This window comes from Spermophilus citellus (assembly GCF_964194105.1).
Source record: "Spermophilus citellus genome assembly, chromosome: 4".
In the NCBI taxonomy this organism is placed as follows: domain Eukaryota; kingdom Metazoa; phylum Chordata; class Mammalia; order Rodentia; family Sciuridae; genus Spermophilus; species Spermophilus citellus.
Window position 1 is genome coordinate 54,860,946 of NC_138185.1, and position 12,754 is coordinate 54,873,699.

Genomic DNA, 12,754 nt, shown 5'->3' on the forward strand with positions numbered 1-12,754 from the left:
AGAAACATCACCTGGCTAGGAAGTCAGCTGCATATGCAGAGTTATCATTTCTAGTCAAAAAGGTGGTTTTTCTATAAACAGATCATTTGCTTTGGTTTAAGGCAGAAAAGTGGTCAGAAAGATGTTTTCTTGGAACTTGAAAATTTTATTGGCAAACATGGTGTTTATAATGGTATGTGTGTGTAAGCTTTGAAACTACAGCTGAAAACCTGCTGCAGGCCCACTGCTTGGCTCCAGTACTTTCCCCATGTCGACTCCGAATCTATAAGACATTGACCATGAGTTCTCGGATGTGGCAGTGGATAGGATGTCAAGAAATCTATGGCAAACTTTGACATTTGCATTTCCATCATGGGCACCCTATTGACTGGTTTCTGTTAAATGGTGATTCAGAATATGGGCCAGCATTCCTGCCTATGGCAGTGTTCTGCAATGTGGAGGTGCACTTTCAATATCCTAACATTTCCATGATGAGAAAATATTGATCCTTAGTTCCAGAACTAGGAGGAATCCTTGAAGCTTGAGTAAGATACAGAAAGGAGATTAAGGAATGACCCTCTCGGTTTATTCTATATCCATTTGTGTCTAGAGAGAAAAACTGGAACCATGCAAGGAATTTCTCACAAGAGTAATTTAATGCAGGGAATTGGGAATGGGTAATGTCTGAAGAAAAGAAGGAACTGAGGTAACTCAAGGTACAACTATTACCCTAGGGCTGGGGAAATAAAAAGTAACGATGTATTTCTAGGATCATTGAGTTTCTTGGAGGGGGCCATAGGGCTGGGGCTCAGACTTTAGTGGGGTCACCAAAAACATCAAGGGAATTAGGCTGGTGTCAGACAGCTGCACTTCTGAGAGAGGATGGGAAGCCTGCGACTGGTGGTACCCCATTAGCTGGACATTAGAGCCATAGCCATAGGAGTGTCCCCCTCTGAGCTGGAAACACTAGGGCCCCCTTCTCCCTGCCAGCGGCCTTCCAGTCTCCTCCTAGCTCAGGTGAATTGGCAGCCAGATGTCAGAGGATACTGGGAAGTGTAGTTTGAAGGCTCTCAGCCCCAGCATTGAAGCATGGATTGCAGAAGAGTGTATTGGGTGACAAGGGACAGATGACCAGTGCTGTGGAAAGGGAGACCTTTTTGTTAAGTGGGACCTCCAAGAGCCTCAAGATGAGGCCCAGATGAATATGCAGGGTTCCCAAGTCCAAGCCTGAAGGCATTTTCAGGACATCTCCCAGCTTCTGATTTTCTGAGGAAAGTAAATGCAGAAGACAATGGGGCTGTTAGACACGCAGGAAGGAGCACATGCAGTTTTCCCATGTTGGAGCAGTAGTCACCGTAGTGTTCTGGACCAGGGTTGGTGTGGCTGGTGAGGAGGGGACAGTGGCTCAATACACTGAAAGCCCAGTTGCTGTGGCAGTTGGTGCCTGTCCCAGGGAGAAGGACTGACATTCAGTTTTCCATCTTGATGAAAAATATTTGATTTCCACTTTTCCTACCCGTGTGAAAAGCCACTAATGCTTCACAGTGTAAATGGCTGATTTTATTGACACTCATCTTTCGTGTTCTGTCCTGTTACTGATGATTAGGTTCCCCACCCAAGGAACCTTGGGCTGTTACACGGGATGTCGAGAAGATTTACACACCATCCTCTCCCCCTTTTGAAGTTGTGATTTTTACATTGGCCATGATTTATTCTTGTGTGATTGTAGGTGGCCTTAAGAGGGAAATTTTTTTTTATGCCCCTGGCTCAGTAGGATATATGGGAGACAACACTTTGGTTGATGAGTGTCTACACTGGAGACTCTGACAGATGGAGAATATGACAGGTTAGCCCCATAGGGTACATCTGTCTGTGCTAGTGGGTTCTGTGGGCATGTAAAGTTTTCAAAATAGTGTTTAGACCCTAAGAGTGTACAGTGGTACAATAAATGTCATGATACTGATAGAAATGAAACCAACAGTGTCATTTGGGTCTGTCTGTCTATCCCTCCCTCCGTGTGTTAGAGGCTGATGATAGGTTTTCTGGTTATTCCCCACATATATTCTGAGGGTGGAATAATTATCACCTGGTTTTATAGAGACGGGCTCTTACTCATTTTCACCCTGCAGGTCAAAAGGCAGATTTTCACCAGTTCACAGGTGTCAATGCTGGGCGCCTTGCAGCTAGTTTTGCTGCCTCATCCTCAGGTAGAAGAAGCAACTTGTGAGAAATTCATTTTGGGATACTTGTGTTACAAGTTCAATTAAATTAATCTTGTTCTGAATTAGGATATCCAAAAAATTTTAAACAATTCGCTTAACTAACTGTAATTATTGAGTTCCTGTGTATACCAGACTTTGCTGGGTGCTGTGCTAAGTCCTTCGGTTCACTGTCTAGTCAGCTAGGTAGAAATGCATCCAGTCAGCACAGGTGACACCTATGTAGTTGGGGGGAAAACTGGGGTCAGAAGGTACTGACCCCAGGTTGTCACTCTGGCTACATGGAGCCCCCAAAGCAATTTGGGTGGTCTCCAGAACTCCAGTCTTTTGCTCAGTCTGGCCTGAGAGGTTTGCTCTTCCTATGCCTGCTCTGGTCTCTAGTTTTGTAGGTTTGAGTTGATGTTTGATGTGGCAGGTACAGAGAAACAGTACCTCTGTCATGTGTGCTACATGGTAGCCCAGGCTAGGGGTGCAGTAGACCCTTCATGTTTTAGGTGGGCAGCCTGGTGGGCCCCCTGTTGATCTTGTCACCCAGCAAACAAGCAGGACACCTTGCCCACCGGTGCTGCTCTGATTTGAGAAATCAGCATCACCATCTGCGATCTCACCTCTTCCTGCTAACTCAGGCCACCTCTTTTGTCATTTCTTGGAGTTCTTCCTCTCTCTGTTATCTTGGTTGTGGCTACCCCAGATTTAGGGACCACTCAAGGCTACTGGCTTGAGGATTTTCTGGAATTTCCTTTGATGAATATTTTAATTTTTGGATCTTCAGTGTTACTGAAAGATCCTGTAAGATATAATTAAATAAATTTGCAATCACATTTGTCATAAAGCTTTGTTGAAAGCGTTCCCTGCTGTATCACTGGGCACCTGAGATATGTCTGTCTTAGTTTTTTTGTATTTTATAGGTTGGTGTTAGAAAAATGTTTATTCCTAAGAAGGAGTGGCGGCCTTCCTCCCTTTGGAAGAGTGACAAACTGATAATCTAGCATGCTTATCCTCCAACCCCAATTTCAGGAAACTCAGAACCAGATTTGAAGGCAGAAGGGACAGGGTTAGGTGGTAGTCAGCTAGGTTAGTGACCTTGGGCAAGGGGTTTATCAAAATCTCTTAGTGTCTCTGTTTGTGGATGTGCAGCCACACGGTGTAGCTATGACTCAGACACAGTGAGGGGCTCATCTAAGTGCTCCATGTGCTAGGGTCACAGTCCAGTATGATTTTTATCACCAGACCAAGATCATGTTGACCCTTTGTTAATATATTTGTATTTTTCCTTTGTTTTTTAATTTCTCTGATTTTTTTCCAACCTTTAGCTCTGATGTAGTCACCTTAAGTTATCTCCTTGTTAATCACACAAGGAGATAACTCATAAGGGTGCTCAGGTTCTCTTCTTGCTCTGCATCCCTGTGTTTCCCATGCAGCATTCCAATTGTCACACCTGGTTTACCGTGCTAACACAGGCCCCATGTCTGTTCTTCAAGGTGGCAATGAGGGACAGGTGGGCTTCCTTTTAGAACAGGTGGATTCTTTAAAACACACAGTAATGGTGCCAAGGTGTTCTGATGGAATCCCCCTGGCCTTATACACAGAGCTGAAGAACACCTGTGGTCCATGTGACTGAGAGAAGGTGCTTCAGTTGCTCAGGGCTCTGGTTGTCCACTGTCTCATGTGCCTGCAGGAGGGTACATTATTGTATCTGGCCTCAGAGCATTGATGTGAGAATATCTTTGCTGGACTCCAACTTCAAGTTAAGCATGCATCTTTCCATTAATTCTGTCGGTTTGTTGGATGCATGTGTCTAGTTCCTACTTCAGCCACGCTACCCGCACGCTAGCTTCATACTAGAGGTTCTAAGAATAGAAGTTAACTAGTGAGATCAAAATAAACACACATAAACTCAATTTACCTTTTTCTTTGACCAGGTCTGAGACGGCTCCCCCCTCTGGCTCCTGCCTCGAGCCACCCGGTGGGGCAGCGAGGTTTACATAAGACTAGCAGGAGAGAGAGGGGCAGGGCACGCCAGAGGATGGCCTTTTATTGGGGAAAAAGAAATTCAGGGGAACATTCCATCCAACGAAGGTTGAGGGGGACAGCATTCCAAGGTCAGGGTCAGTGATTGGTCTCAGGGTCAATGGTCAGTCACACCCTCACACGGATGGGCTCTCGCACCTAGAAAGGGTGGGGATTAGTTCTGACACAGTTTAGCTGGAGCGCCTCACAGCCAGTCAGGGAGGTGCCCAATCACTTTCGAGAATGGCTTCCCACACCTACTGGTGACATTGATCTTTATAATCTTGTACTGAGGTGCCCTTTGCCTATCCACTTGAGATGCCCAGTGCCCTTGGGTACCTGCCATTTCCCCCATACTGCTTGTTTTCCATGTGTTATAGTTTGGTTCTACAATGGAGGGAGGCATATTTTTCTTGTGCCTTGCTTGGCACTGAGAATACCTTGAGCCTGTCCTTGGAAGTGGCATTGGTGGAATCAGGGACATAAGAATCTTGTGTACCAAGAAGTAAAGGAATTTGGGGAGGAATTTCACACCAAATATTTTGTATTCCATGTGTTTTTCCCTAGGAAATACCTGAATGCTGTTTCTTTTTTTTTTTTTAATTATAGTTCAGGGGTTGGAACCCAAGGCCTCAGGCACGCTAGGCAGGTGCTCTACCACTTAGCTATACCCCCATGTCTCCAGCCCAATTCTGTATTGTTTCTAAACTAAAAGAGTGTATATATATTCTATATAGAGTTTGATAATTCATAATTGAGTTTTTTTTTTAGTTTGCCAAATTAGTAAGTACAAACTTATATATTTGCTCAGTATTTTTGTTTTTTGGGGGGCAGTCCCCGAGTTTTAGAATCAATCACAATTTGAATATTTTGAAAGTATGTGGAGAATGTCCTTTACATCTTCCTTTTCTTTTTCTCTTGTTCCAAAAAGATCTGGGGTTTCTTCTATAAGAACATGGAATGGTCCCAACTCCAGTGGTGTGCTGGCAAGAGAGACTGTGAGGCTTGACTTCAGGAGGGACCCCTGGTGTCTGTCACAACAGGAGAGGGCCTGGCTGGGATCTCTCGTTGTTTTCAGAGTGAGGGTCCCATAGCTGGAGATGGCTGAGGAGGTCCAGAGCTTGGAGAACTTCCCAGCCAGCCACACACCCACCTGCCTGCACCCAGGTGGAATTCAGCACCTGGGTGATCCTGAAGTTGGTGTTTTGTTCTCATTTTTCAAGATGCCTATAATCTGCTAATGTTGGCATCTATGAATTTGTCTATGAGGGCATGTTTATGAAGTTCAGGAGTTAAAGGGGGAGGTGTATTTCTCCCTATAGAGAAGGGAGTGATATGGTTGTGGGTGGCAATGGCCAGGAAGCTCTACTGGTGAAGGGGTTGGTGGGAGCAGAGAGAGGGGAGAAAGGTGAGGTTCCCTCAACCTTCCAGTCCCCTCTGTTCCTGCCCATCACCACCCCTGGGAAAGACAGCTGCATGGAAATAGGACTCAGGTCCATGATCTCCTGTTCCCACTCAACAAAATCCAGAGGTTTTGTGGAATGGTGGTCACTAGAGACTGAGAAGGGGATTGGGGAGGGAGGAGGGAGCCAGGTTGCATAATAGGTACTAAAATAGAAGGAATTAGTTCTGACATTTTGTAGTACAGTAGGGCAGCAGTAGTCTAGAACAATTAAGGATCTATTTCAAAAATAACTAGGAAAAAAGAGTCCAAAGTTTCCTAAAACAGAAATGAAAGATGTTTGAGGAGAAATGATAGTTGTTTTAATTTGATCATTGTACATTACATGCATGTAGCAAATTATGACATTGTACCTCGTAAATATGTACAAATACCATGTGTCAATTAAAAAGAACTAAAAAACATTAGCTAAGATGGTGGAGCACACCTGTAATTCCAGCTATCGGGGAGCCTGAGGCAAGAGCATCACTAGTTTGAGACCAGCCTGAGTAACTTCATGAGATGCTCTTTCAAAATTTAAAAAGGGTTTTGGGTGTAGCTCAGTGGTAGAGTACTTGCCTTGCATGCACAAGGCCCTGGGTTCATTCCCTAGCACTGTTAACAAAACCCCTACAGCCAAAAGTAAATTTGAAGAAAAATAAAAAGACTGAAAACAAAATACAGGATTTTAAATACTTGTTTTGTGGCAAGACCTGACCAGCACTAATGTGAGACTATTACTAAGTGAACATATTTATTTATTTCCTTTTATTCATTTTACTATACGTATTCATTTGTTTAGTGAGTATTTCTGACCAACCATGGTGCCAGGGACTGAGGGCAACAACAGAAGCAAGTATGTCATAGTGAAAACCCTTCAAAGCCACAGAGACCATACCACTGTGTTTCACCTGCTACTCTGTACTTGGTCTAGGTTAACCTGCTACTTAGTACTCTGCTATTCAGTATTCATCTGTTATTCAGCACCCAGGGCTTAGGTTAACCTGCTATTTAATATTCTGCTGTTCAGTACTCACGTGATATGGTCAGAGCCTAGGTTAACTCAGAGCTTTTAACCCTGTGACACCCTATTATATTAGTTCTCCTAGGTCTGTTAGGGCGGGAGAAACAGGTCTTGTTAATCCTACTTTGTGGTCTTGAAAATCTGACACCCAGTGCAGGATTTTGAATGTGAATCATTTAGGAGCCACCTGCTCCTGTGGTCTGGGAGTGAGGAGCTACTTTTCTTAGAGAGCATGCAGCTCTCCTGTGTTCTTGCTTGCTGTCTCCTAGAGCAGTATATTGCTGCATCTTAAGGCCGTGCTAAAACTGTAGCTCTTTCTGTACCAAAGTTTGGAAATTCATGACAAGGTATGGGAATACACACTGAGCTGCTATTAGGGGAACATCTGCAGATGGGAATATGAGTTGGTAATATTAAGAGATGAGTTGTAAATACTGACCTTGAACTGATCTGTGAATGCCATTTGGGTTGTGGTGGTCCTTTGGGACAATGTGGGTTTGCTGGTTACAACAAAGATCTTGCTTGAGGGGCCTATTGCCTCTGCTGCTTTCAAGTGGAGACAAGGGGACACTTCACAAATTCCCAATTGGATAGGTTGGCCGGATCCCAGGAGCTGTGCCTGGTAAGCACACAGAGACCAGGATTCGAGCATCACCTGTGTTTTGACTTCCTAGTGTTCAGTAATAATCTGGAGAATGGGGGTATAGACTGATAGGTTTTCAATTTGGGCCTCTTCCATTCTGCCCATATGCAAGGAAATGCTATCTAAGATCTCACCTCTCATCTAAGAATTGACCCTCATTCCACATCAGAGGATCAGGGGCTTGATGGGATATGGGCCTGGCTTAGGGGCTCTGAGAAGGGAACCATTATGCAGGTTTGGCAAGGCATTCACATTCACCTCTTTAATTTGTAATTTTGTGATAGGTCAGATGACATAATTTGATCCCCCATGCTTTATTTTGTTGTTTAGAGTTTAAAAGTGACTTCTATGTTTTTCTCAAATTCAATGGTATTTCTTTAAATGAAGTACTTCTTGTTTATTATATAAATTTATAATATAGAGAGGAAAAAAGGGAAACTGAAGTCTACACAGTAAAATTAACATTTTAGTTCTTCTTTGGTGTTTTTATTTTTTTATTTTTTTTTCAGCCAAGAGATTTTATTGGGGGCTTCCTGAAAGGAGAGGAAAGGGGAGGCAGAGAGCAGAGAGAGAAGAGGAGGAGGGCAGAGAGCAGAGAGGAAGAAAGCAGAGAGCTCTTTTGTGTTTTTTAATTTCTCTCTCAGGCCTGGAAATACTTACGCATATTGTGTTTTTTGCAAAATTGAGCTCTCACTGCATATATGGATTTATATCTATGTCTCTTTATATCTCTTTATATTACTAAACCTTCACAGACATGATTTTCATGGTCATATATCTTATCAGTGCCAGCTTTCTGTATGGTTGGGTATTTTGATTACTTTCTACTGTTTCATGGCTGAAAAAAATTACATTGAACAGCGCATACTTACTTGTAAATTATGATCCATAGCTCAGATTATTTTATGGTATCAATTTTTGCTTCTAGAGTGGTTGGGTTACTATGAAGCCTGTGGGTGTACATAATAGACTGTCTTTCTTCATGTACAATGTAGCAGAGGTGCAGCCGTGTAGTCTTATGTCAAAAAGGAAATGAAGACTATCAATTTGAAGACCTGTCCTCCTATTCACATTTGTCTCCTTAAATGTGTTTTATTTGTATCAACTTGTCATTTTAGCCAAAGGTGTTTCCATGTACAATTACAGTCCTTACCCAGCAGCCTTGAGCAGTCAGAAGTGGGCTCTTTAGTGGATAACAATATCATCCTCGGCCCCTGCTTCCTTGGTTCCAGTTTTAAGATAGCTGGTGTAGGGGTTACCTTTCAGATGCTTTCCCCAGTTCTGTGTGGTTGACATGAGGACTCTCGGATCCCCCCTCGCTGGGTCCAGGCTTCCTTTTCCTCTGCACACTTCATGCTCTCCATGTTCCTCTGAAGGGGATGTGTCCCTTCTGACTTTCGGCCCCATGCACTTCCTTGGCTGCAAGAGTGGACAGAATGGGACAGGCCCCATTGGATGTCTGGCCTCCCTGTCTCTTTCCCTTCTGCTCAGTCAGTGCCACCCTTAGCTGGTGTACTCAGGTTCACCCATGTGACCACAGAGGTCTGTGGCTGCTGGTCCCATCAGTGGCCAGTGGAGACTGACTGTTCTCTTGGGAAAGCTCCATGGAAGACCTTTTCATTGTAGGATTTTAGAAATCAGTAAACCAAGGACTGCACAAATGTCTCCATTTTCTAGAAAAGAAGAAGCCCAGAAAGGGCAGGCTGTCTCGGGACTGGCGGGAGCGGAGGAACGCTATACGGCTTACCAACGAGCACACGGTGGAGACCCTGGTGGTGGCTGATGCTGACATGGTGCAGTACCACGGGGCAGAGGCTGCCCAGAGGTTCATCCTCACTGTCATGAACATGGTGAGTCTGGAGTTGGGGTCCTCATACCTGTGGGCTCTGTTTTCTTCTTGAGTAGTGCCCTGGGAGTAGGTGTAGCATCCTCGCCCGCCTTGGGTGAAGAAGCATCTGGCTTGGGGGTTGGAGCCTGTTGCCTTTTGGTCTCTGGGCATCTCAGAAGGCAGAGTGGTGGGCATCCTGAGGGAGAGCGTCAGCCCACCTCTCCTACCCCTGAGGTATTTAAGTGTCTGAATCTACTCAGTGATTGCACCTCTGGTCACCAGAAGGCTTCCCAAGACCTTACTCTGTGTAAGACCCTGTTCCAGAGACATTCAGAATCAAGTCCCAGCCCATGCTCTAAATATACAATCCAGTGCAAGAAATCAAAATCAAACTTTAACTTTCTTTGTGCTGCATGAGCCTATAGGAAGAGAGGAGAGAGGACATTTAATTGAGGGTGCCAAAAAGGAGTCACAGAGCTTGTGTCTGAACCAGTTTGTTGAGTGGGGATAGAGAGAAATCTTCTTTACATGATGGGTAGGTGAGGGGAGGGGCTGCCTCCCAAAATATTAGCACTGAAGGCTCTTTGAAGGCATTCACCTTCCACCTGTTGATCCATTTGCCCGGAAAGTGTTTTTGAAGACCTTCTAAAATCTTTGTCATGGTGTTAGGTACCAGGGATACAAATGCACAAAAGGCCTTTTCCCTTGGAAGACAGTAGCTTAGCAAGTAAAACATCTGTGCTGCCATAGAAATATCTGCAGGGACCACTGGCACCCAGGTGGGGGGCTGGCTAGTGTTGGTCCTGAAGTATGGAGGTCTTTGTGAAAGAGTTAACCCTTGATTAGAGAGGAAGTGCGTGCTGGCCACATCAGGGGTGGGGAGGTCACTCAGTGGGCATAGTAGGTGGAGACCCAGAGGTAAAGGTATATTAGCACCATTTAGAGAGGGTAGGTGGTTTGATATGGTTGGAGCAGGGAGAGGAGAAGTCATAAAGATGTGGATGAGGATGTGGAAAGGGTATGGTGAGGGAGGAGTAGCTAAGACATCCAGAGGGGTGGGGCCTTTACCTTTAGGAGTAGGACCACCAAAAAGTTTTAGAAGCAAAGCTCCCAGATTGAGGTTGGGTGGAATGACCCAAGCTGAAGATGCCCTTGTATGATTGGGGTGATGAGCTCTGTATACAGGGATCCAACTGCTGGGAAAGAAGTTGATTGTGACAGACTTAGAGAGGGGCCTCAGAGTAGCTTGGGCTATCCAAGGTCTGCATGTGGCAGCACTTTGTCCATGTTGGGGTATTGCTCTAAGGGTCCTCTGGGGTTCTAAAGGTGGATTGGGTGAGGCTGTGGGTAGGAGATAGAAGAAAAGCTGGATGAGCGTTCTTTTCCTACCACAGTCTAGTCCTGGCCATCATCTAGCTGGGGCTGTGGTGACTGGAAGGCTGAGTGGCGTGCTGTGGCTTGCACAGAGGACACCAGGACTGAGTCTCATCTTGTGGGGAGGGGACCCCACAGGCCATTTCCCAGAGGCTGAAAAAGGCCCAAGACTGTGGACACTACCAGATCACTCAGGATGTCATTGGCAGGACCATGACCATTGGCTCAAGCCTCTTCCCTGACTGCACAAGGAAATGCATGTTGATGACCATAGTCCTGAGGAGCCCCATGGTGACCCTGCTGGTGGAGGGAATGAGCCCCTGTTTTGTCAGACTGACTGACCAGGCTGACTTCTCTGCCCGTGGGAAGCTCCCTCTGTCTTGTTCATGCTGCTCAGACTTGCTGTGCTCTAAAACAGAGGTTCTTTCAGCAGGGCTTTGAGGGCAGCCTTTGTGTTGGGCTGTTTGATGGACCCACACATCTCCTCACATGAGAGGCTCTTTTGCAAGATGACCAGTGATGGAAGCCCAGGGACCTGCCACTGGTATTCTCTTTCCAACATGGAGGCCTCTTTGCTCTTTTTTTTTTTTTTAAATGATACAATACATATGTAATATGAAATTTACTATTGGAACCATTTTTAAGTTTAAAGTCCTAGATATTAAGTACATACACAATATCTGGTAACCATTACCACTGTCTATCTCCAGAGCTTTTTCATCTTGCAAAACTGAAACCTTGTCCCCATTAAACAAAAACTCCCATGATAGGATTAGTGGCTTTATAAGAAGAGGAAGAGAGATCCTAGCTAGCACATTGTTCACTCTCGCCATGTGATGCCTTCTACCATGTTACAACGCAGCAGCAGGTCCTCACCAGAAGCTGAGCAGATGTAGTGCCATGCTCTTTGGCTTCCAGGCCTCCAGAAGCATGAAATCACCCAAGCCATGGTACAGTTATAGCAACAGAAGAGGGATCAAGATAACTATTATGAGTAATGCTGCTATGAACATGGGTATATAAATATCTATTTGAATCCCTGCTTTCAATTCTTTGGCGTATATTCCCTGAAATAGAATTGCTCTTGTTAACTTCAAAAAGTTTTTAAAAATTAAAGCACTATAGTTATATATAGTAGTTGGGTTCTTTTTTGACAAAAATCATACATGCATGGCATTTGATTTCAATCCACATTTCCCTCCCCCTTTCACTCCCTAACCTCCCCACTCTCCTTTTGCTACAGATCTTCCTTTTGCTCATTTATTTATTCTTGATTGGTACTTTCTACATATTCATAAAGGTGCAATTTCCTGTGGTATATTCACATTTGCATGTAACGTGATTTTTTTTTTCAAATTCATTCCATATTTTCTCCCCTTTCCCCATCCTTCCTCCCTCACTTTTGATCTTTTCTACTTCACCGGTCTTCCTATATCATTGTGACATCTGATTTCCCCACTCTTTGTCTTCTTTCCTTTATTTTGCTCTAGGTTCCATGTATGAGAGAAAACATTGAATCCTTGATTTTCTGAGTCTGGCTTATTTCATTTAGCATATTCTCCATTTCCATCCATTTACCAGTACATGCCACAATTTTATTCTTTCTGGCTGAGTAAAACTCCATTGTGTTTATATATAACATTTTCTTGATACATTCATCTACTGATGGACATCTGGAGTGATGCTGTAATTTGGCTACTGTGGATTGTGCTGCTGTAAACATTTATGTGTCTGTATCATTATAGTATGCTGATTTTAGTTCTTTTGGATAGCTCAGTCAGATGGTGGTCCCATTCCTAGTGTTTTGAGGAATCTCCATACTGCTTTCCAGAGTGGTTGTACTAATTTGCAGTCCCAACAAAAATGTATGAATGTCCCTTTTAATCCTCACCATCATTTATTATTACTTATGTTCTTGATAATTGCCATTTTGACTGGAGTGAGATAAAATCTTAGTGCTTTAGTTTGTATTTCCATGATTGCTTGGGATGTTGAACATTTGTTCATTTATTTATAGGGCCTTTGTGTTCTTTTGTGAAATGTCTTTCTTTTGTCCATGTATTGTTTACGTTGTTTTTTTGATGTTAAGTTTTTTTTTTTTTTTGAGTTCTTTATAGATTCTGGATATTCTGGATAATACCCTGTTAGAAGAGCAGCTGACAAAGATTTCCTCCCATTCTTAATGCTCTTTCTTCACACTCTTAATCATTTCCTTTGCTGTGTAGAAACTTTTTAA

General features: G+C 43.9%; 1 protein-coding gene across 2 annotated transcripts in view; it reads left to right on the plus strand.

Moving 5' to 3' along the window:
- Positions 1-12,754, plus strand: part of ADAMTS17 (ADAM metallopeptidase with thrombospondin type 1 motif 17) — a 366,835-nt gene that overhangs the window by 61,416 nt on the left and 292,665 nt on the right. For both annotated transcript variants that reach the window (XM_081292254.1, XM_081292253.1), the window contains exon 4: positions 8,994-9,166. In XM_081292254.1, the coding sequence (XP_081148380.1) occupies positions 8,994-9,166 (173 nt within the window). The remainder of the gene's footprint in view (positions 1-8,993; positions 9,167-12,754) is intronic.